Below are 23515 nucleotides of genomic sequence, written 5' to 3'. Positions count from 1 at the left end.
TCTCTTCTCCTGGATGCCAGTACTTTTGTCACAGACCACCTGTCTGTCTTTTACCTGCAGGTAACACTTCTTTGCTGTGAGATCTCCTTCTGGAGTTTGCCAGGCATGTATGTGGTCCTTGTCAACCATGTTTTTGGGTCTCTCCAGCACTTGTCATACCCTTCCAATGGACAATATTGTCAGATTCTGGCGGCAGGCGAAGATAGGCATTTTATTTCTATTCAGAATTTGTCCAAACAGATGTTAGTCAATTATTAACATACTATTTTTCTACATTTCTAAATTTTTATTTTTTTTATCATCGTTATTTGAAGCCAGACTATATCCTTAACAACAGACCTGAGCAAAGTACTGCCTGCGGGCCGCATCCAGCCCTCTGACTGTTCCAATCCGGCCGGCGGAATGAGACAGACGAAAAGCTAAAACAGTGACTCACGGGCAGCACCATGCTCTCCCCCACCTGCAGTACATCCGCCACTCAATTTCTCCACTCTCCACATCCTCTGGATGCAGACAGCAGTGAATACATTGGTGGAGGATGACGCTGCTTGCTTCATCTTCCACCAATCAGTGTGTCAGACTGCAAGCACGATTACGTCATTTCATCACGTCAGCTGTGCATTGCAGAAAGTCAGTACAGTACATTGGAGAGAGCAGAGGCAGAGCACCGAGGGGACGGGAGCAAGGTAAGTATGTGTTGGTTTTTTTTCATGTGTATGGGATATTTGTATGTATATAGGGGACTGTGTAGGGCCCATACTGTATATAGAGGGTTCATGCTGTATATAAGAAACTTATTTGGGGTTCATACTGTATATAAGAGGATATATGGGGCTCATAATGTACAATGGGCCTATGTGGGGCTCATGCTGTATATCAGAGCCTAGGTGGGACACATGCTGTATATAAGAGGCTATGTGGGGCACATTCTGTATAATAGCATAGTCTATGTGGAGCTCATAGTGTATATAAGAGGCTATGTGGGGATCATACTGTACATAGTGGGCTATGTGAGGTTCATGCTGTATGTATGGGGGCTACATGGGGCACATGCTGTATATATGGGGGCTATATGGGTCTCATGCTGTATGTTGAGGGCTATGTGGGGCACATGCTGTATATTAGAGGCTACGTGGGCACATGCTCTATATCGGAGGCTGCCAGGGGAACATGCTGTACATGGGAGCCTACATGGGGCTCATACTGTATAGGAGGCCATGTGGGGGTATATATGAAGCTATGTGTGGGGCTCATGCTGTATATAGAAGGCTATGTGGGGGCTCTTATGATATATAGGGGGCTATGTGCAGGCTCATACCTTATATAGGGGGCTGTGTGCTTTCTCATATGCTATGGAGGGGGATGTCAGCATACATCTGCTCAATATTTAGTCCTATGATTAATATTAATATAAAATAATTATATTTAATATGTTAATATTAAGCATAATTAATTTTAGCCTATTGGTTTGGCCCCTCTCAATAGTCACAGTCTCTCATGTGGCCCCTTGAGAAAATGAATTGCCACCCCTGCTTTATAGTAATTAATCATATCCCTCATGCTCCTAAGAAGAGTTTGTTATACTAGCCATTATAGCAGTGCTTTTTCCTTTGTATTAATTTCACTTGTCATAAAGGACACAGAATTGTGATATTGGGAGTACCTTGATTTAAAATTTCCAGATTGGTACACAAGATTTGGTGACTAATTAAAGAGGGCTTAATAATAAAGTAACTTGTGTAGGCATACACCATATTTGGAAGCAGGAACTTACAAAAAATTATTTTGCTCGTGGACATACGTTTGTTCATACTATATAGACAGCAGGTGGACTGACGAAGGCCAAGTGTAGGCCGAAACGTCTTTTTGTAGGACTGCACATAAATAAAAACTTCACTTAAAAAGGACAATTCAGTTGAGTGCCAAGTTACTTTATTATTATTCACTTGGGTCTGGGTAACCTACTTGTGCACCTTGTGGTAGTGCCACGCTATACTTGACATAATTAAAGTGGGCTTGTCACAGGCTAAAAGTAGCCAGTTTTTTCTTTTCTTTTATTCCCATTACTCTCCTGAGTATTCCACTTTTTTTTATATCTGCCATACGGTTCCAGATGTATGAACCTTTTTTAGTACTAATTTTTTTTAGTACTAATTATTATGGTTTTTACCAAGGGGGTGTGGCTCATGTGGTAATTATGCAGAGCAGCCTAAAGACCCGCCCCCAGGGAATCATGTCAGCCACATCCCCTTGCTAAAGCCCGTGTAAATTAGGACTAAGTAAAACACCCAGATCTCTTGAACTGTTCAGAGGATTTAAAAAAAAAAAAAAGAAAGAAAAAAACAAAACCGAATGCTCAGGGGAGCAGTGGTAATAGAAACTGGCCACTTTTCACATGCTGACAAGTCTTCTTTAAGCAAAGACAGACAATCATATCATCAAATGGTTGACAATGACGGCAACTCGCTGTTCCCAAATACATATATGCAATTTCTTAGTTACTGTCCTTTATTACTCTGAGAAACTCAAAATTGTTCTCTCACAATTACTGTAGCGCTGTGTGAATCACCAAACAGATTGCTTTTCAGCCACCTCTTGACTTCATCAAATATGCTTTCAAACCGTATCGTTAATGATGCCCTACATATTAGCACACTTGCTGAAATTGCTCCAAGAATTCTTTATTTTCTGAACAATAGTTAGATAATATGGTAATACCAGTTGATTTTCTTCTTTATAAGCTTCACTCTCTCTTCCCCTCCCTCCACTCTTTGCTTCCTCAGGAGATTATTTGATCGGTGGCTCATTCAGTATTCGAAAGAGGATTGTTCTTTCTGTGGGGCCTAAGCCGGCCGTACACTTTTAACGTGACATGTGCATGAGGGCAACCATGAAAAGAGTTATTAGACTCGGATTTTAACATGCCTGACTTGACTGGGATACTTTATTTCTTCTATATGACATTAAATAAGTTTTCCCCTTTTATGAAGTGAAGGCATATTAATAGAATAATCAGGTTATTAGCTTATGATCAGACTTCTTGGACCAGCATCGATACTGGCAATGAAGTGGATGCAGGTTTGGATTTAGCATGTTGCCTCTTTTTAGGTGTTCCTCCACTCCGGTGCTTCCAGCCATTTAGCTTTGCAGGGAGATGCATCCAGGTGAATACGGCTTTGCTGCAGTTCTCTGCACAATGGATGGCTGGGGACTATTGTTTAGAGGAAAACAATGAAGGAGCAGATTCATGAAGGAGCCACACCGCTGCAGATGAGGCAAGAGAAAAATGAAATCTCTGCCCACCAAGAATGTTGGCATAGCACATCAAGCAATGGGACTATGGGATGGAGGATATGTTTGATGGGCATATGGGCACAGGACTATGGGATGGAGGATATGTATGACGGGTATATGGGCACAGGACTATGGGATGGAGGATATGTATGACGGGTATATGGGAACGTGGACTATGGGATGGAGCATATGCATGATGAGTATATGGGCACGGGACTATGGGATGGAGGATGTTTAATGGGTATATGGGCACAGGACTATGGGATGGCGAATATGTATGATGGGTATATGGGCATGGGACTATGGGATGGAGGATATGTATGATGGGTATATGGGCACCGGCCTATGGGATCGTGGATATGTATGATGGGTATATAGGCACGGGACTATGGGATGGAGGATGTTTGATGGGTATATGGGCATGGGACTATGGGATGAAGGATGTTTAATGGGTATATGGGCATGGGACTATGGGATGGCGAATATGTATGATGGGTATATGGGCATGGGACTATGGGATGGAGGATGTGTGATGGGTATATGGGCACGGGACTATGGGATGGTGGATATGTATGATGGGTATATGGGCACAGGACTATGAGATTGAGGATATGTATGATGGGTATATGGGCACTGGACTATGGGATGGAGGATAAGCAATATAATATATAATATAATTTGTTATAACTAACCACAGTTAGTTACTATGCCCGGGCAACGCCGAGCTCTTCAGCTAGTATACTATATTATTGTATTATACGGCAGATGTCATGGTCTGGACTGGTCTTTCATAAAGACGAACATTTTCTTTGATACTGTGTGTATGAATGGTGGCATAATTTCTCGTAAATATATTTAAGGTTTAAAAAACAATTTATCAGTCATGGTTAATGTGCTTTAGCTCGTTTTCGGAGTGCACTGGTCCTTTACTCATTGTCTAACAAGGAATTGTTGCTCTTATTCTGGCTTTTTCAGGGACTGCGGTGGATTGAAGATAGAAGCCAAACTTTACTGTCTGCTCAGCATTTGTTAAGAAAGTGGATTTCAGAAGATGTATAAAACATGTCCCTCTCTCACGCAGGTTGCAGCTTGTAGCGGATCGCTTTATGCAGAGATTTGTGGGCTCAGGGCTGATGCTAAAAGACTGGGACAGAGTAAAACTCCACGCTACGGTTATGAACACACTGTTCCGACGGGATCCCTTAGGCAAGTGTTTATGTCTTACTGATCATGATGTGAAGACGTGAATATGCGTACTGCTCATTTCATTACTCTTCTCTAGGCTTGCCTTTCATATTTACTTGTCTTCAGTTTTGTTATATACAGGAAGGAGAGGAAAAGTAACAGACAAGTGCATCCAATATGCAGAGATATTCTCTGACAATGAAAGCAACGCTCAGTGCCACAATGGCAGAAGAGGGCAGCAGCATGATGTGTGACAGAATAGGCTTTTATCCTGGCTCAGATGTTCTCACTTCTGACAGTGTATGAAGACTTTCCTACATGCTTTCCTCATTTAGTACCCGCAGAATAAGCATCATGGAAGCTTTGATGCTTCTGTTCTGTAACATCATGCGGTTTATTAAGAGGCTGCTAGAATAAGCTGGGTCTGCTTGTAGTTATTTCAGCTATAATAGAGATCAGAGCTAACGGCTTTTTATTTCCCATTATTTATATATTCTGTATCATTGTGCGCAGATTAAAATCACATCATGTAGCCATCAGGAACGGGGTCAAGTCCGCAGACGCATTTAGCTTGGCAGTAACATTCCTCCACACGCATCTAAAGGGCCATTAACATGGGCTGATAATCAGCAAATGAGCTTTCATAAGGGTGCTCTTTCCCGATCATCAGCCCGTGTAAACTTTGCAGCCGATCAGCCAAACACTTGTTTGTCAGTGGATTGGATCTTTTATGTGGGTCAATAAATATCATTGATAGCACATCACCCAGTATTTTTTTTTGAATCAGATCTTTTTTATTAAACATTCAGGAATCAATACAGAAAGAATATGACATCTTATATAGCTAGTAAAATTTACATTGAGAGCAAATATTATTTAAAGGGTAAAACTCTTCCTGTGTAAGAATAAATAAAAAGAAGAAATCTCAAAACACAGATATTTGCATAAAATTGAGCCTATAAACAACATGGCTCCACAAATAAACAAAAATCAAAATTATACATCAGTGCCTCATTTCAGCGGGAAAACCATCCCCGCCAGCCGCGCCACTCCGCATCATATTTCGCCCCCCCCGCCCCCCACGGATATCAGGTCCAATCCACCCCAGCTCCCTCCCACCGCGCCACTCAAAATCACATCACCCAGTATAAAACCTGGATGTACTGCCAATAATATGCACTCTGTAAGGGGACAGGGGAGATCTTTTTCATGATCTTTCTGTCCCCATAAAATTTTGTCAGGCAATCTGAATGGCGCCATAGACGACAAGCACCAATTAACGCCATTTTCAAAGACTGCTTTGTCCACACTGCTTTTATATAGGTAATGATTATATGTTTGGAAGTATTGTCCAACACCCCTACTGATCAGCTGTAACCACCTCCACCGTCAGCTGGGTGTGAACAACGTACGGAGCGAACTCTACAGCTTCACGAACCGATTAGTGGCTGCTTCAGCGATCTGCAGATCGACTCCTATTCTTTCAGTAGAAACTGAACTGCAGTGCCTGGAAGCCATCAGTGTATGGCGCTGTGCTGACCCGCTCTGTACACGATTTACGTCCAGCCAACGGTGAAGACCATAACAGCTGATAGGTGGGGGCGCGGATGATACAAGGTGCCTGAGCATAGGTCAGCTATATAAAAGTACTGGAAAACACATTTATGGACCCAACTAAATCACATTTTGTATGTCTGTTGGAGATGGATGCTTGTGATGGCCATACTGTGCCATCCATGCACTATGTAAGAATATGCATCCATTTAAAGGGAATCTGTCACCCATATTTCGTGATATCATGTAAAGATATCACCCAATTGCGTGTCCCATACGGATTCTATTAGGGCTTTTGACACCCCAGACCACGCACCTTTGAGGCATAAATACCTTTTTTATCTTGTTGGGGATGTATGCAAATCGCCGCGGTCTGGTCCGATGGGCGTGGCTTAGGGGGAGAAGGTGACTAAGCCACGCCCATCGGACCAGACCGCGGTGATTTGCATACATCCCCAACAAGATAAAATGGTATTTATGCCTCAAAGGTGCAGGGTCAGGAGAGTCAAAAGCCCTAACAGAATCCTTATGGGAAGCCCAATTGGGAGATATCTTTACATGATATCACGAAATATGGGTGATAGATTCCCTTTAAGGAGTTTTCCCACAAACAAAATACATTTTAATGAATAGATCATGGAATAATAATAATAATTTCCACAATTGGATGTGTTAAATAAAATGTTCCTGTGCTGAGATAATCTTATAAATGTGCCCCTGCTGTGTACTGTGTAATGGCTGTGTCTGACCGTACAGGAACATGGTCTGATCATACCACAGCTCCTGGGCATGAGAGGACAGCAGGAGATCACAGCTGATTCTGGTTTCTGTGAGGTAAAACATTTCCCTACCTGTTTAAAAACTTGTTTCTACTCACATAAACTATCAGCTGTGATCCTATGCGGTTCTGTCTGTATACTTTCTTTTGCTTCCTCCTCTGCCCAGGAGCTGTGGTATGATCAGACCATGTCCCTGTACGGCCAGTCACAGCCATTACACATTAGCGCATTTATAAGATTATCTCGGGACAGGAACATTTTTGTTTAACACATCCAATTGTGGAACTTATTTATATTCAAATATCTATTAATTAAAATGTGCTTTGTTTTTTGGGACAACCCCTTTACCCGATAGCCTTAAAGTTTATGACTATTTGATGCCACTATTAGGTATCGGTCACTGCCTCTATTTAGCATATGCATCAGGAACTGATCCTAATTTCCCCAATTCCCTAGACCTTGGAAAGGACTCAGTCCAGAAACCCTTATAGAAGAGGAGATGAACCATAGGTCACCTCTGCCTGATAATATTGTCTAGTACTCAGTTCCTAGGGCTGAAGTACCTTTTGGAGACATGGAGTGCAGGGGAGAACATTGGGGCATTATAGGAGCCCTGTGTCTGGTACACTTCACAAAGTTTTAGCAGCAGATATTATGCTGTGAACACTGCATTATGGCTGCTCGCATTGTACTGGTAAGGTAATAACATCGTTATCATGAGACTATGGGGATATCATTATTACGATGGTAATACACCAAAAATGGGGTGGGGGACACAGCACTGGGCTTCCATAACACCTCAGCAGTGCCACAGGCTGATCGCCTCCATGCCACGCCACAATGATGAAGTGATTGATGCAAAAGGAGCCCCGACAAAGTATTGAGGGCATTTACGGAACATGCATTTCAGTAGGCCAACGTTTCGGATTTTAAAATCATTTTTTCAAGCTGGTGTTATAAAGTATTCTAATTTACTGAGATAATGACTTTTGGGTTTTCATTGGCTGTAAGCCATAATATTCAACATTAACAGAAATAAACACCTGAAATAGATCACTCTGTATAATATATGAGTTTCACTTTTTGGATTGAAGAACTGAAATAAATTAAGTTTTTGATTATTTTCTACTTTTGTAAGAAGCACCTGTATATGGAGTTTGGAGTGATCGCGTAATTTTGGGCAATTCTGGGGTGTGACTAGGCCTGAGATTAGCTTATGTTTTGGTTTTCCAGGTGTGGCAGGTGATACATTTTAGAAAGTTTCTGAAAAAGTTGCTCTTTCACATACTTCCAGCTTCAAGGCACATTGCTACTGTCCAAATCTAGTTATTTGACTGCCAATGATCTACAGTAAGTACTGTTCAGGACCCATTGAAGCGTAGTAGCGCGAAACGGACGTTGTCCGTACTTTGCACATGTCTCCCATGTTGAAGCCCGTTTTTCCTGAACAAAGACTTTCGTAATTGAACGGTGAGTGCCATCCGTCATTTCTTCATATGTGGATTGATATTTGTTTTTTCTTATGGATTGAGCACCCATTCTACATGGGGTAGTTTGGCGTTATTGGTGTGTATTGTTACCTCTTGGAACCAGGATTGAAGTAAAGGCGGTACAGCGGTGCTAAGTGCTTGCTTTTCTGACTTGGAACACTCAGTGATTGGGAAACATGCAGTTAGAATGACAAGTCCACAGGCCATTACCCGGTGGCCCCTCCACACCCTACTCCACTTCCCTAAACTACCAGGTCTCTCCCTATACATGCACGTATGGAAGGACCTGTCAGTCTAGGGGAGGGGGCAGGAAGAAGATGCTTGGGACTTGCCTCTTGGACTAGCCCTCGGGACACATTGTCCCCGGACAGCTTGTCAAAATAAAACCTACATGGCAGCAGTAAAACAGACAGTGTCGGATTCATGCTGCCTGCGCTCCGGGCAGGAGGAGTCTCCTGTCAGGCGTTCCCTTTAATGTATGCTGCTAGGTGCATACCTTTTCCGGGGCAGTCATACAGGTGGATCATATTTTTCAGCTGTCCAGAAACCCTTTTAGAGATCTACACAAAGAAGGAGCCATTTGTTGAAAATCATTTACTCCCTGCTGGTGAGGGAGAGGTGTGGAAACGTAACCCTTCCTTCCCTGAGTTCTGCTGAGTGGTAGGTCTTCATCACACACCTTACTGTTTCTGTACAGGGGCGCTCTGTTTTCCTTTTCCCATTGTGTCGCCTTATTTAAAGTGCAGGATACAATATGTTAGATTTCTGGAAGATCTTTTACATTAGAAGCTTAATATTTAAAGCATATGTATCCTATTGCACAAAATCTGTAAAAAGCATTGCTGCTCTTATCCTTCCAAAGAGAAAGGAGCAGTCACTGTTCATGCCAGCCTCTTATGTCCAGGAACTGTCCTGAATCTCGTGCACTTTAACTTTCAATCCACTTTTTTTGAGAAGGTGGCTCCTCTTAATAAGTATTCTGACCGATCTCCAGATGCTGCTACAACCTTTCCCTGATTTTCCTACATACACAATACCTGAAGTTGTCCAATGTCTTGCCTGCCCCAAAGTGTAATCCCATTTCTCTGCAATACCTGTGTGCAGTTTGACAGACAGGAGAGCAGGAGCAGAGAGACAAACACCCTTCCCCACTTTCTGGAGTCTTGTCTCGGCATCTCCTCTGCTAAAGACTGATTACACTTAACAACAGGCAGCAGATTGTACTTTGTAGTGAATTTTTCGAGATCAAGTTTTCAGATAGTCCAGTGACCATTTACAGAGGTCTCCTAGATGCCAGAGAATTCATATTGCGCTTGATGCATATTATACATATAGTTGTATCATATTATATATGTATAACGCTCTGCATTTGTGGGGACACGTTCATGTTTGCTGTGCAGTATCAGATTGCGATGTGCTGGTAATAAGCTCGATAGTGTTTATCTGCCTTTTTAGGTCATTATGAAACAATGGCTAATAACAGTGCGGTCTACAAGCATCTCAGGGCTGCGTGATTCGCATGAAAATCAGAGCTGCCGCCAGTAAAATAACGGCTTTGTTGCAGCTGAAACGAGGAAGGCATTCTGCGAGCGAGAAGTGCTGCAATGTATTGGTCGTCACCTGCAGCCATTACTATAATAAGGCCGTATTGTATTGTGTCTGTAATGTGTTTATGATGGATTCCTGGTCGCAGGTTGTGCGCTTTATACAGCAGCGGTATACGAACGCTCCGCTAATTAACAAGTCCTTGATTACTGTATGTGCAGGTAATGCCTTCTCTTTAGTAACAAACCAAACGTGAACCTCTTTACCCTCATTATATGGATCTTTACCGCCAGCCGCCACGATCACCTGTATGTGCGGATTCTTTTCTCTTTATTAGTATTATTTAATGCTATATAAATGCTTTTCTATTTTACAGCTGAGGACAGAAGCACCACGTTCTTTGGAAGGCCTGGCCATAGGGAAAGGGAGTCTTTTGATGCTAGAAACGTTCTGAAGGTCAGTGGGAAATGGGTATCATTAAAAAGTTTTTAAAAAAAATAATTCCAAGCTGGACATTTTTAAAAATGTTTTTCAGTTTCATGTAAATACCGTAATGCTTAAGTGTTGTGTTCAAAGTTCTTGTACTTTCTAATATTCTCTGTACTAAAAGGGAACCCATCAACAGGTTTTTGCTATGTAATCTGAAGACAGCTGCAGATAGGGGCTGAAACACAGAATTTTAGGGATGTGTCACTTGTCAACGTGCCTTTGTTATTTACTAACTGTGAAGGATTTATCACTAAGAGATTAACATTGCTGGAGTAGTCCGACAGCTAAGCAGCTCACTGTCTATGGATTTTGTACACAGAGAGCCTGGTGTGGGCGGGGTTAGCTTTTTCAGCTCTGCTTCATGCTAAATCTAAATGCTCTGACTGATTGTATCAGAACTGCTTCACCCAGGAATCAAGTGACACATCTTTGGATTCAGGGTCTCTTTGCCTACATAGTCATGATGCTCTCAGGTTAGGTAGCAAAAACCTGCTGACAGATTCCCTTTAAGTTCTTTATTTCAAGATCTCTGCTTGCTGTCAGTAAATGCAAACTGAAAATGCAAAGGCTAAAACAAGTGCAGGGAGTGAGCTATGATCACGAGAACTTTCAGCCTCTGGTTATGAATGGAAATGTTTCCACTTACTGGCCAAGGTTCAGAGATCCTGAAAATGGTGACAAATTGAAACAAAAAGTACATTTGATTTGGACGCTGCATAAAAGCTCTATTCATCACTTACTATCGTCAGTGATGACATTCTTGATTGACTCCGGTGATCACAGTAATTACACCACGTAGAAATGTAGGAATATCATATTTTGACATTTTATTTAGGTCATATGATTCATTCCTTTCCAAAACCGCACTATTGTTTCATTATTTTGTGTTCCTGACAGTTGACAACTGTGCAGAGAGAGATTCTATGGAGTTGTCAGCCTGTATTTTCAGGTTTGGAAATATACACTGTGATGGAGATACCAACGTATAAAATGATTTTTCGATAACCCGTGTTATAACAGTGAATACACGATGCCTACTCATGATATGTAACATACCAGTAAATGTATATTATTGGGCGAATTCATGAGACTTGCGCTCTTGGAAAAATATTGTGACATTTTCCCACGGACTCTGAGAGGGGCATAGCCAGAGGGGTCACCTATTTTTCAATCTTAGTTAAAGTTTTCTCAAAATTTCCTTGTGGTTGAAGATGACAGAAATCATTCCCCTTTGTCAGTAAGTGGTAAAGGACGCCATAAAGGGATTAGAAAAATAATTTGCCCTCTTTCACCTGGGCTTTATTTACTGCACATCAGTTGTCGCACTGAGGCTATGTACCCATGTTTCAGAGATGCTGCGGAAATTTCCCCAGCATTTCCGCAACTCCCGCGGAAAACAAGCGTTTTTCACGCGATTTTCGCGTGCGGAATTCAAGCGCATTCCAAGCGATTTGAAGCATCGCTTGGAATGTGATTGACAGGTTGGTCACACTTGTCAAACATAGTGTTTGACTAGTGTGACCAACTTTTTACTATTGAGGCTGCCTATGCAGCATCAATAGTAAACGATAGATTGTTAAAAATAATAAAAAAAAAAAAAAAATCATGATATTCTCACCTTCCGGCGTCCCACGCAGTGTCCCCAGGCCTCAGCGATGCTCCCGTTCCCAGCGACGACTAAGACCTTTGATGACGTAGAGATCTCGCGATACTGTAGCGGTCTCCCGAGACCGCTACGTCATCACAGGTCCTTGCCGCAAGGCATTACTGGTAACAGGAGTTGGCAGGAGCATTGGTAAGGCTGCGCGGGACGCCGGAAGGTGAGTATAACCCGATTTTTTATTTTAATTCTTTTTTTTAGCAGGTATACGGTACCCAGAGCCTGGAGGAGAGTCTCCTCTCCTCCAGACTGTGGGTACCATCCGCACATGATCCGCTGACTTTGCGCATGGTGGTCATAGCCAAATGTGGAAAGTAAGCTGATCAATGCATTCCAATGGGTGCGGAATTGTGGCGATTCTGCAAAAATAATGAGCCTGCTGCATTTTTTTCCGCTATGCGATTCCGCCACGGAAAAAAGCTCAGCATTAGCACAGCATGTGCGGAATGCCATAGGAATGCATGGGGTGCGTTCTGTATGTGTTTTCACGGCGAAAAACGCTGCAGAAATGCATACAATCCGCAACATGGGTACACAGCCTGAATGGTTTCTCACCTTTAATTAAATGTATCAATAGAAAAGTACAAGTGGGAAACATGTAAAACAGTTCTCGACACACTAAAAAAACCTATCACTCATGTGACCAAAGTGCTTCGAGGATACGCTCAGACACAGATTTTCCGCTTTGGTTTTTTCCACCACTCTGCTCAAAAGTTTACATTTTGCACCAATTTGACATGTAGAAGAAACACTGTATATTAACAAATCCTTCATTCCTGGACATGGTCTAACAGAAGTGAATGTTGATTTATCAATCAACACTCTTTCCTATTCCTTTAGTGACAAAAGGTTAATTTAATGTACAAGATTATCATGAATGTGCACTCCTAGGAACTCTCCTTTCACAAGCATCGCATAATTTAAGTCGATCACCCAATGAACCAGCAAAATGCTCCTTCCAGGGGCATAACTACCGAGGTCGCAGGGATCACAGTTGCGACTGTGCCCAGAGTGCTTAGGGGCCCGTCCAGTCCATCAAAGAAGCAGCCGGCTTCATGTGACACCTGGGCTTCGATCACATCCTGCGCCCCCTCCTCCAGCATAGACTCGGTTATTCCTCCCCTGAGCTATGCACTCCACCCCTCAGTGTCTCAGGTGATGGAGGATGAGACCTACTGCCATCACTCAAAGCCGACACCTCTCAGTGACCAGTCACATGAAGCTCCATGACTACAGAGTGCAGGGGGAAGGCGTGCATTCAGGAGCGCGTGATGGCTGTTCTGTGCGCACAGGACCTGTGATGAGGTTACAGGAGGGGAGGAGTCAGGGGTCACATGATCAGGGGCCTCAGTGTGTGCAGGACTCTGCTGTGCTGGTTGTCATGGCGCTGGATGAGGGTAAGTTTATGTGTGGGGTCAGGAGTGGTTTACAGGGTGGATGAAGCAGAGTGGTGTGTGTACGAGGTGTATGGAGCGCAGCTGTGTGTGTACGAGGTGTGCGGAGTAGAACCGTGTGTGTGCGAAGTGGAGCCGCATGTGTATGAGGTGTACAGAGCGGAGCCGCGCGTGTACGGAGTGGAGATGCGCGTGTACGAGGTGTACAGAGCAGAGCTGCACGTGTACGAGGTGTACAGAGCAGAGCTGCGCGTGTACGAGGTGTACGGAGCAGAGCTGCACGTGTATGAGGTGTACAGAGCGGAGCTGCACGTGTATGAGGTGTACAGAGCGGAGCTGCGCGTCTACAAGGTGTACAGAGCGGAGCTGCACGTGTACAAGGTGTACAGAGCGGAGCTGTGCATGTACGAGGTGTACGGAGCGGAGATATGCGTGTATTTTGGCATGGGGGGGCCCATTTTGAAAGTTCGCACCGGGGCCCATAACTTTGTAGTTACGCCACTGGCTCCTTCATCAGGTGTAATCATCTTTTGGTTTGCACAGCGCATTGTCCTGAGTGAACATGGCTGACACAATCCATTTTTGGATTTGTGACAGCTCTGGCTCTGCTTTAATTTAAACGTTGTTTTTTGCTTTCATGCCAGCAAGGGTTAATGTCAGTTTTCTTTGCTGCAAGCTGCTGAGTTGCTAGGTCATCTGATGTGGGTGGTGTCCGCTCCCACCATCTTTTCAGTAGTCACAAGACGCATCAGCTGTTGGTAATAGAGTTTTCTATGTATGCCAGGGTTTAGTGAGGTGACGGCTAGGGATCAGGTTCGTGACTGTGGCGGGGGGAAGGAGCCGCTTAGGGATAGGAACAGGCTGAGTTAGGAGGTGCCCCATCCCTCGTTCCATACTATTAGGACCTTCCTTCCCCTTTTACCATCCCGTTGGCATTTGTTGTGCCGTCTGCTGGACCCGACTCTTGTGGTCGTGACAATGGCAATGCGTGTTGAATAATCTATTCATTGCACATCTAAACAGGCCACTTAACCACCACTGACTGGCCATCATGTTCATGTTGACGATCTGCAGTCATTTAATGCTATGTATCGCACAGGGACCCTAAATGAGTGAAAAAAAAGTTACCTTGTAAAGTAGGGGAAATCTCAGTCTAAGACTAGGGACACTAATGTGAAGTTATTTAGTATCCCTGGCTATTTTTAGTTACTATCGCCAGCCGATCTCTCTCTCCATGCCGAGTGTGCATGTGTTTTGAAAGTGAAGTAAGCCACAACCAGAACCTGTAACAGCTTACTTCCATAATCTGGGAGTTGAACTGGTGTGACTTTTCCTCGTGAAGGACTCTTCACAGCGCTGGCTTTGTGATCTCCTGACCAATCGCCGGCTGTCATTGCATCCAAAACAAAAGCATGACTTGTTGAAGAGAATGGACCTCCATTGCCCTCTTACTCTGCACCATTATAGCCGTTAAGAGCAGTGGCGTTAATTCATGAAGAGTCATTGACAAGGGAACGTCACATTATTCTTACAATATTATGGTGAGAACTGGCATAATGTACAGTAATCAAACTTCTCTAATCTTCATTCCAAAGACATTAACAGCTCAGCGTTACATTGATTTGGTTGTGGAACCAGTAGTACAGCAATTTCTCAAAAGAGTCTCAGGAAACATTTTTCAATACGTCATTTCCAGGTTACATGTTGCTTTTTCTACTTTGGCCGAAACGTACTGCAATGGCCTGCATCATTTCTGGATTTACGTCCCATCGAGCACATCTGGGATGTCATAGGTCGGTAATTGCAAAGGAAGCTGCCAGCATTGGATCTTGATGATTTGCTGCCCAGGGTCTTTAAGGAGAACATTCTTTAGACAACCATTAACAACTAGTGATGAGCGAGTATGCTAATTGCTCGGGTGGTCTCAGAGTATTTGGAAGTGCTCGGAGATTTAGTTTCTGTTGCCGCAGCTGCATGATTTGCGGCTACTTGACAGCCTGAATACATGTGAGAATTTCCTAACAAACAGGCAATCCCCACATGTATTCAGGCTGTCAAGTAGCCAGAAATCATGCAGCTGTGGCGACAGAAACTAAATCTCTGAGCACTTCCAAATACTCAGAGACCACCCGAGCAACGAGCATACTCGCTCCTCACTATTAATAACCTCATTGATAGCAGGTGCGCAAGTGTGGTGATTTCTGCATCTGGTGCTCAAACTCAATACTGAATCATCTGAGATGTTTTTGAAAATGTTGTTTCCATCTTTATATTTTGCATATCAGTATCATTTCTTTCGATTCTGTGATTTCCATAATTCCATGACTTTCCGTTCTTCGTGTTGCAATTTCAATGTTGAGTGTAAATCGGATCAGTGGTGGTCACAGTGGTTGAACCCCAATGAATCATACACTTATAATAAATCTCTAGGCCCTGAGCACTATTAACTATTCATATTTGGAATCCTTTCCTTTGCGGTAGCCTCTCTAAAATAAAACCTCATGTTTTTTCCTCCTCCGTGTATTATATTTACTTCTTTTCTAACGCAAGAGCCTCACAAAGGCTCCCGCCATAATTCACAGTCTAGCGGTATTATTCTCAAGAGAATTGATTCAAATATCACCATTTTACTACCTTTGATACATTTGTGTTCTGCTAGTACCTACTATTCTCTGACACTTCCAGTTAGATCATTTTCTTTGGAAATGTGTCTTCAGGGATTGTGTGCTGTAACTTATCGCCATTCTTTGGCTCTCCTAGTGCTTAGCGGCGAGCTTGGCATGTATGGTAAAATTAAAGTGTTCTTAGTAGTAAACTAACACAGTGAATTGTGTGGTCATTAAGAACTCGGTGCCTTTAATTTGATTTTATTATTTGTAGGAAGAGGACTTTATTTTTTTGCAGAAATAATTCATCTATTTTTTCTCATGTTAAATCTGTGACTGTGACTCGACTTGATAATGCCATATCTACAAAATAAATTCTCCTCATTATTGTTAGATGTGGTGCTCTTTTTAGTGCTACATTATTTGTTTTGTGTGCAAACATTACAAAATGAAATTTAGTGTCCATGGTCGCCGCAGCAGGAGATGATTTGTAGATGTTGAAACTTTTGACTGTTTTCCAGCAGTAAAGAAGAATTCAGTAGCACATTAATACACACAATCTACTGAACATTCATGACCAATGTTACCACTGCCGTCGTTGATTTATCAGATTATTCATTCTCGATAATTGATTTTACATAGATGTTTGTAAAAGGATGGAAAGGTACAAGGAAGGCCAACAAAACTATGAGAGTGCATGGAGGATCTTAGCTATACGGAAAGGTTAACAAAGCAGTCCCATGAAAGTTTTTATTCTCTTATTATTTTACAGTCATCATATTATATAGCACTGTGCACTTACAATTGCTCATTTTGCCTTTCTACTCAGCTAATTCTTCTCTTTTTTGTGCTCTATGTAGAAACAAGGAAGTCTCTTGCCCCTACATGAGTCATCACCCTCTTCAAATCCCTACCCCGTTGCTCCCTCCTCCCTCTATCAAGGACTTCTGCAGTGACTCATGAGTCATGCAGGGAAAGTTGACTTCCTGTTCCTACATATAGAGCTTAGAAGGATTCAGCTAGTCAGTTTTTAATCATGGGATGTTATAGACCTAACGTAAAACAGAAAAATTAGCTGGGTAGAAAGGCAAAATGAGCAATTGTAAGTACACCGTGCTATATAATATGATGGCTGAAATATATTAAGAGGATAAAAACTTTGATGGGAGTGCTTTTTTAATGTGTTTAGTCTCAAGAAAATTTTTCTAAGAGGGTATGTGAATTGGGTGTGTATATGGCTGTATTGAAAATATGTGAAAGAAAATAGTTTTGTGTAAAGTATCCTCAAAAGATAAGATCTGTGAAGCTGTGGAATAGCTTAGTACAGACAGCAGTATTAGCAGAAGGTGATAGGTGATAAAGTAACAACACTTATGTAACTACTAGAGATAAACGATTAACCCCTTCATGACCCAGCCTATTTTGATCTTAATGACCTGGCCATTTTTGGCAATTCTGACCAGTGTCTTTTTATGAGGTAATAACTCAGGAATGCTTCAACGGATCCTAGCGATTCTGAGACTGTTTTTTCATGACATATTGGGCTTTATGTTAGTGGTAAATTTAGGTAGATAATGTTTGCATTTATTTGTAAAAAAAAACGGAAATTTGGCGAAAATTTTGAAAATTTCGCAATTTTCACATTTTGAATTTTTATTCCGTTAAACCAGAGAGTTATGTGACACAAAATAGTTAATAAATAACATTTCCCACATGTCTACTTTATATCAGCACAATTTTGGAAACAAAATTTTTTTTTTTATTAGGAAGTTATAAGGGTTAAAAGTTGACCAGCGATTTCTCATTTTTACAACAAAATTTACAAATCCATTTTTTTTAGGGACCACCTCACATTTGAAGTCACTTTGAGGGGTCTATATGGCAGAAAATACCCAAAAGTGACACCATTCTAAAAACTGCACCCCTCAAGCTACTCAAAACTACATTCAAGAAGATTATTAACCCTTCGGGTGCTTCACAGCAACTAAAGCAATGTGGAAGGAAAAAATGGACATTTTAATTTTTCCAACAAAAATTATCTTTTAGCATGAATTTTTTCATTTTCACATGGGTAACAGGATAAAATGGATCCTAAAATTTGTTGGGCAATTTCTCCTGAGCACACCGATACCTCATATGTGGTTATAAACTACTGTTTGGGCGCACGGCAGGGCCCTGAAGGGAAGGAGCACCATTTGACTTTTTGAATGGAAAATATGCTGGAATATTTAGCGGTTGCCATGTCGAGTTTGGAGAGTCCCTGTGTGCCTAAACATTGGAGCTCCCCCACAAGTGACCCCATTTTGGAAACTAGACCCCCCCATGGAACTTATCTAGATGCATAGTGAGCACTTTGAACCCCCAGGTGCTTCACAAATTGATCCGTAAAAAAAAAGGACTTTTTTTCACAAAAATTTTCTTTTAGCCTCAGTTTTTTCATTTTCACATGGGCAACAGGATAAAATGGATCCTAAAATTTGTTGGGCAATTTCTCCTGAGTACACCGATACCTCATATGTGGTCATAAACCACTGTTTGGGCGCACGGCAGGGTCCGGAAGGGAAGGAGCACCATTTGACTTTTTGAATGGAAAATTAGCTCCAATCGTTAGCGGACACCATGTCGTGTTTAGAGAGCCCCTGTGTACCTAAACATTGGAGCTCCCCCACAAGTGACTCCATTTTGGAAACTAGACCCTACAAGGAACTTATCTAGATGTGTGGTGAGCACTTTGAACCCACAAGTGCTTCACAGAAATTTATAACGCAGAGCAGTGAAAATAAAAAATCATTTTTTTTCCTCAAAAATGATATTTTAGCCCGCTATTTTTTATTTTCACAAGGCTAACAGGAGAAATTGGACCACAAAAGTTGTTGTGCAATTTGTCCTGAGTACGCTGGTACCCCATATGTGGGAGGGAACAACTGTTTGGGCGCATGGGAGAGCTCAGAAGGGAAGAAGCGCGATTTTGGAATGCAGACTGATGGAATGTTCTGCGGGCATCATGTTGCTTTTGCAGAGTCCCTGATGTGCCTAAACGGTAGAAACCCCCCACAAGACCCCATTTTGGAAACTAGACCCGCCAAGGAGCTTATCTGAATGTGTAGTGAGCACTTTGAACCCCCAAGTGCTTCACAGAAGTTTATAAAACCAGAGCCATGAAAATAAAAAAATAATTTTTTTTCCTCAAAAATGATTTTTTAGCCTGCTATTTTTTATTTTCACAAGGGTAACAGGATAAATTGGACCCCTAAAGTTGTTGATCAGTTTGTCCTGAGTACGCTGGTACCCCATATGTGGGGGGGGATCCACTGTCTGGGCGCACGGCAGGGCTCAGAAGGGAAGGAGCGCCATTTGACTTTTTGAATGGAAAGTTAGCTCCAATCGTTAGCGGACACCATGTCGTGTTTGGAGAGGCCCTGTCTGCCTACACTTTGGATCTCCCCCACAAATGACCCCATTTTGGAAACTAGACCCCCTAAGGAACTTATCTATATGCATAGTGAGCACTTTGAATCCCCAGGTGCTTTACAGAAGTGTATAACACAGAGCCGTGAATATAAAAATATTTTTTTTTTCCTCAAAAAATGATTTTTTAGCCCGCAATTTTTTATTTTCACAAGGGTATCAAGATAAATTCGACCCCAAAAGCTGTTGTCCAGTTTGTCCTGAGTATGCTGGTACCCCATATGTGGGGGGACCACTGTTTAGGCACACATCGGGGCTCGGAAGGGAGTAGTGACGTTTTGAAATACCGACTTGATGGAATGGTCTGCAGGCATCATGTTACATTTGCAGAGCCTCTGATGTGCCTAAACAGTGGAAACCCCCCACAAGTGACCCCATTTTGGAAACTAGACCACCCAAGGAACTTATCTAGATGTGTGGTGAGCACTTTGAGCCCCAAAGTGCTTCACAGAAGTTTATAACGCAGAGCCGTGAAAATAAAAAAATCATTTTTTTTCACAAAAATCATTTTTTTAGCCCTCAATTTTTTATTTTCCTAAGGGTAACAGGAGAAATTAGACACCGAAAGTTGTGCAATTTTTCCTGAGGACACTGATACCCCATATGTGGGGGTAAACCACTGTTTGGGCACACGTCGGGGTTTGGAATGGAGGGAGTGCTGTTTGACATTTTGAACGCAAAATGGAATAAATCGTGACACCATGTCATGTTCGGAGACCCCGTGATGTGCCTAAACAGTCGAAACCCCTCAATTCCAACTCCAACTCTAACCCCAATACACCTGTAACCCAACCCTAATCATAACCCTAACCCCAACACACCCCTAAACCTAATCCCAACTCTAACCCTAACCACAAGCCTTACCCTAATCCCAACCCCAACCCACCCCTAACCCTAATCTTAACCCTAATTCCAGCCCTAACCCTAATTCCAGCCCTAACCCTAATTCCACCCCTAACCCTAATTCCAACCCTAATTTTAACCCTAACCCTAATTCCAACCCTTACCCTAATTCCAACCCTAACCCTAATTCTAACCCTATCTCTAACCCTAACTCTAGCTATAACCCTAATTCCAACCCTAATTTAAACCCTAACCCTAATTCTAACCCTAAATGGAAAAAAAATATATTTTTTTTATTTTATTATTTGTGTCTGGCTATAGGGGTGATAAACGGGGGGGTGTATTTACTTCTTTTTTCATTTTGATCACTGTGAGAGTGTATCACAGTGATCAAAATGAAAAATGAACGGGTAGCTGGCAAATTCATGGGCGCCGCCATCTTGGACAATCTTGGACAAGATGACAGCGCCCATCATCCGGACGTCGGGACCCCGGGAGCCACGACGGGACATCGGAGGTACCGGGGGGGATCGGAAGGTGGGGGGAGCGATAGGAAGGGGAGGGGGAGCAGATGATGATGGCGGCGACCGATCGCCGCCGTCCATCGGTGGCGGGGGTCGATCGGCCCCGCCAGTCGGTGTGGGGGGGTCGGGTGTCGGTGTCCAGCCATGTCCGATGCTATTGCAGCATCGGCCATGGCTGGATTTTAATATTTCACCAAATTTCATTGGTGAAATATTACAAATCACTCTGATTGGCTGTTTCACTTTTAACAGCCAGTCAGAGCGAACGTAGGCCCGTGGGGGCTAAGCCACGCCCCCTGGGATTAACCATAGAGTGTCCTCTGTGTGTGGGTCGGGTGACCTTTCAGTGACCCCGGTCACTCAACCCGCAGGAGGGCGATTTATAGCATGACGCCTATGTAGGCGTCATGGGTCGTTTGGGCACGACTTTTCATGACGCCTACGGAGGCGTCATGGGTCGTGAAGGGGTTAAATTCGCATATAATTGAATTGTAGTCAAATTTGACAAAAATCCCTATTTACCAAGATGCAGATTTTTTTTTTCTATAATTTACTTCTACGGGGATTTAGCAGACTGGCAGCCGCTGGCCCCCATTTTTCTGAACTGTAGAAGGCCATCAAAATGTAAAAAAAATATTATATACTCATATCTCCGAATCCTCGCTGCATCTTTAAATCATCTCTGCTCGCACTGAAATCCTCAGGCCTGTCATGCTAAGCTGGGACTTAAAACTTTGATGAGGGCCCAGCAGTGTTTTGCACAAGCTCCTGTAAGGTCATGGTGTCCTGATGTTGTGACATGCGCTGTGACCTTGCATGCGCAGAACCTTCCTGGGCTCCATCAAAGCTGCAAATCCCTGCCCAGCATAAGAGGCTTGGAAATTTCTGCGCGAGTTGCAGTGATCTGAAGATGCTTCGAGGACTAGATGGGAAATATTGAGGAGAGGTGAGCGGTGAAGTGAATATAAGGATTTTTTTTTATTTTTTGCATATTAGGTTTATTAGACTCTGGAGTCTATGGATAACCCAGAGTAAAACAAAAGACATTACATTTGCAGAGAATAGCTTCTCTGCAAATCAAATTTCCCAGGAATAAACATGTGAAATGGCAAATTCAGATTTGTCTGATTTGCTCATTTCTGATAACTACTGTATATGCTGAGCCCAAGTGGTAATCCAGCTGTATTAATATTGTTACAAGTTTTCTTAAGAGTAGGCAACGAAGAACAGAACCCTATTTGCTTTGGGTGGTTTGTGTAGGATAAAGGCAGAATGATTTACTTGTTCCAAATAGCCGCCTACATGCCAATTGCAAAAATACCAAATTTTTCTATATATCCCCCATTGTTAACGATTTCACAAATGACGCTTGGCTTGGCTTCAATTAGTCAATCAAGCTAGGTGAGTGGAAATAGAGTTTACAGCTTGGATTTGGATAAAATCTGACAATGTAAAGCTGTGTTCATAAAATGCCCAGCGTTCTGAAACGATTATGGCGTCATTCTGGGATGAATTTGCAATGTTTGTACACCATCCTCATCAGAGCCAGGTTATGATACAGTGGGGAAAATAAGTATTTGATACACTGCTGATTTTGCAAGTTTTCCCACCTACAAAGAATGGAGAGGTCTGTAATTTTTATCGTAGGTATACTTCAACTGTATGATTTTTAAATAATTAAATTATGACCTGTTAGTTTTTCTTTAGGAATCCCTCCTACTGTGCATGCATTACCTATATTAATTGCACCTTTTTGAACTCGTTACCTGTATAAAACACACCTGTCCACACACTCAATTAACCACACTCCAACCTCTCCACCATCGCCAAGACCAAAGAGCTGTGTAAGACAAAATTGTAGTCCTGCATATGGCTGGGATGGGCTACAGGAGAATGGGCAATCAGCTTGGTAAGAAGGCAACAACTGTTGGCACAGTTATTAGAAATTGGAAGAAACACAAGATGACTGTCAATGTTCCTCGGTCAGGGGCTCCCTGCAAGATCTAGCCTCGTGGAGTAAGAATGGTTCTGAGAAAGGTTAGTCATCCACCCAGAACTACATGGGACAACCTGGTCAATGACCTGAAGAGAGCTGGGACCACAGTCTCAAACATTACCGTTAGTAACACACTACTCCATCATAGATTAAAATTTTGTAATGCACGCAATGTCCCCCTGCTCAAGCCAGCACATGTCCAGGACCCTTTGTCGTTTGCCAGTGACAATCTGGATGATCCAGGGTAGGCATGGGAGAAGGTATTGTGGTCAGATGAGACCAAAATGGAACTTTTTGGTATCAAATCCACTTGCCGTGTTTGGAGGAAGAAGAATGATGAGTACAAACCAAAGAACACTGTCCCAACCGTGAAGCATGGTGGAGTAAACATCATACTTTGGGGGTGATTTTCTGCAAAGGGGACAGGACGACTTGACCGTATTGAAAGGAGGATGAATGGGGTCATGTATCACAAAATTTTGGCAAACAACTTCCTTCCCTCAGTAAGAGCATTGAAGATAAGTCATGGCTGGGTCTTCCAGGATGACAATGACTCAAAGCACACAGCCAGGACAATAAAGGAGGGGCTCCGTAAGAAGCATATCAAGGTTTTGAAGTGGCCTAGCCAGTCTCCAGCCCTGAAAACAATAGAAAAACTTTTGAGAGAACTGAAACTCAATGTTGCCCA

The 23515-nt window shown here is 42.6% G+C and overlaps 1 protein-coding gene across 2 annotated transcripts in view; it reads left to right on the top strand.

Moving 5' to 3' along the window:
• The window catches only part of ASCC1 (activating signal cointegrator 1 complex subunit 1), a 393777-nt gene that overhangs the window by 178111 nt on the left and 192151 nt on the right, over positions 1-23515 (top strand). For both annotated transcript variants that reach the window (XM_073585802.1, XM_073585801.1), the window contains exons 8-9: positions 4376-4500; positions 10224-10303. In XM_073585802.1, coding sequence (XP_073441903.1) covers positions 4376-4500; positions 10224-10303 — 205 coding nt within the window. The remainder of the gene's footprint in view (positions 1-4375; positions 4501-10223; positions 10304-23515) is intronic.

This window comes from Dendrobates tinctorius, unplaced genomic scaffold (genome assembly GCF_039654945.1).
Source record: "Dendrobates tinctorius isolate UK_male_01 unplaced genomic scaffold, ASM3965494v1 ptg000089l, whole genome shotgun sequence".
In the NCBI taxonomy this organism is placed as follows: domain Eukaryota; kingdom Metazoa; phylum Chordata; class Amphibia; order Anura; family Dendrobatidae; genus Dendrobates; species Dendrobates tinctorius.
Note: the sequence above shows the minus strand (reverse complement) of the source record. Positions and strands in the feature narration are given on the sequence as shown.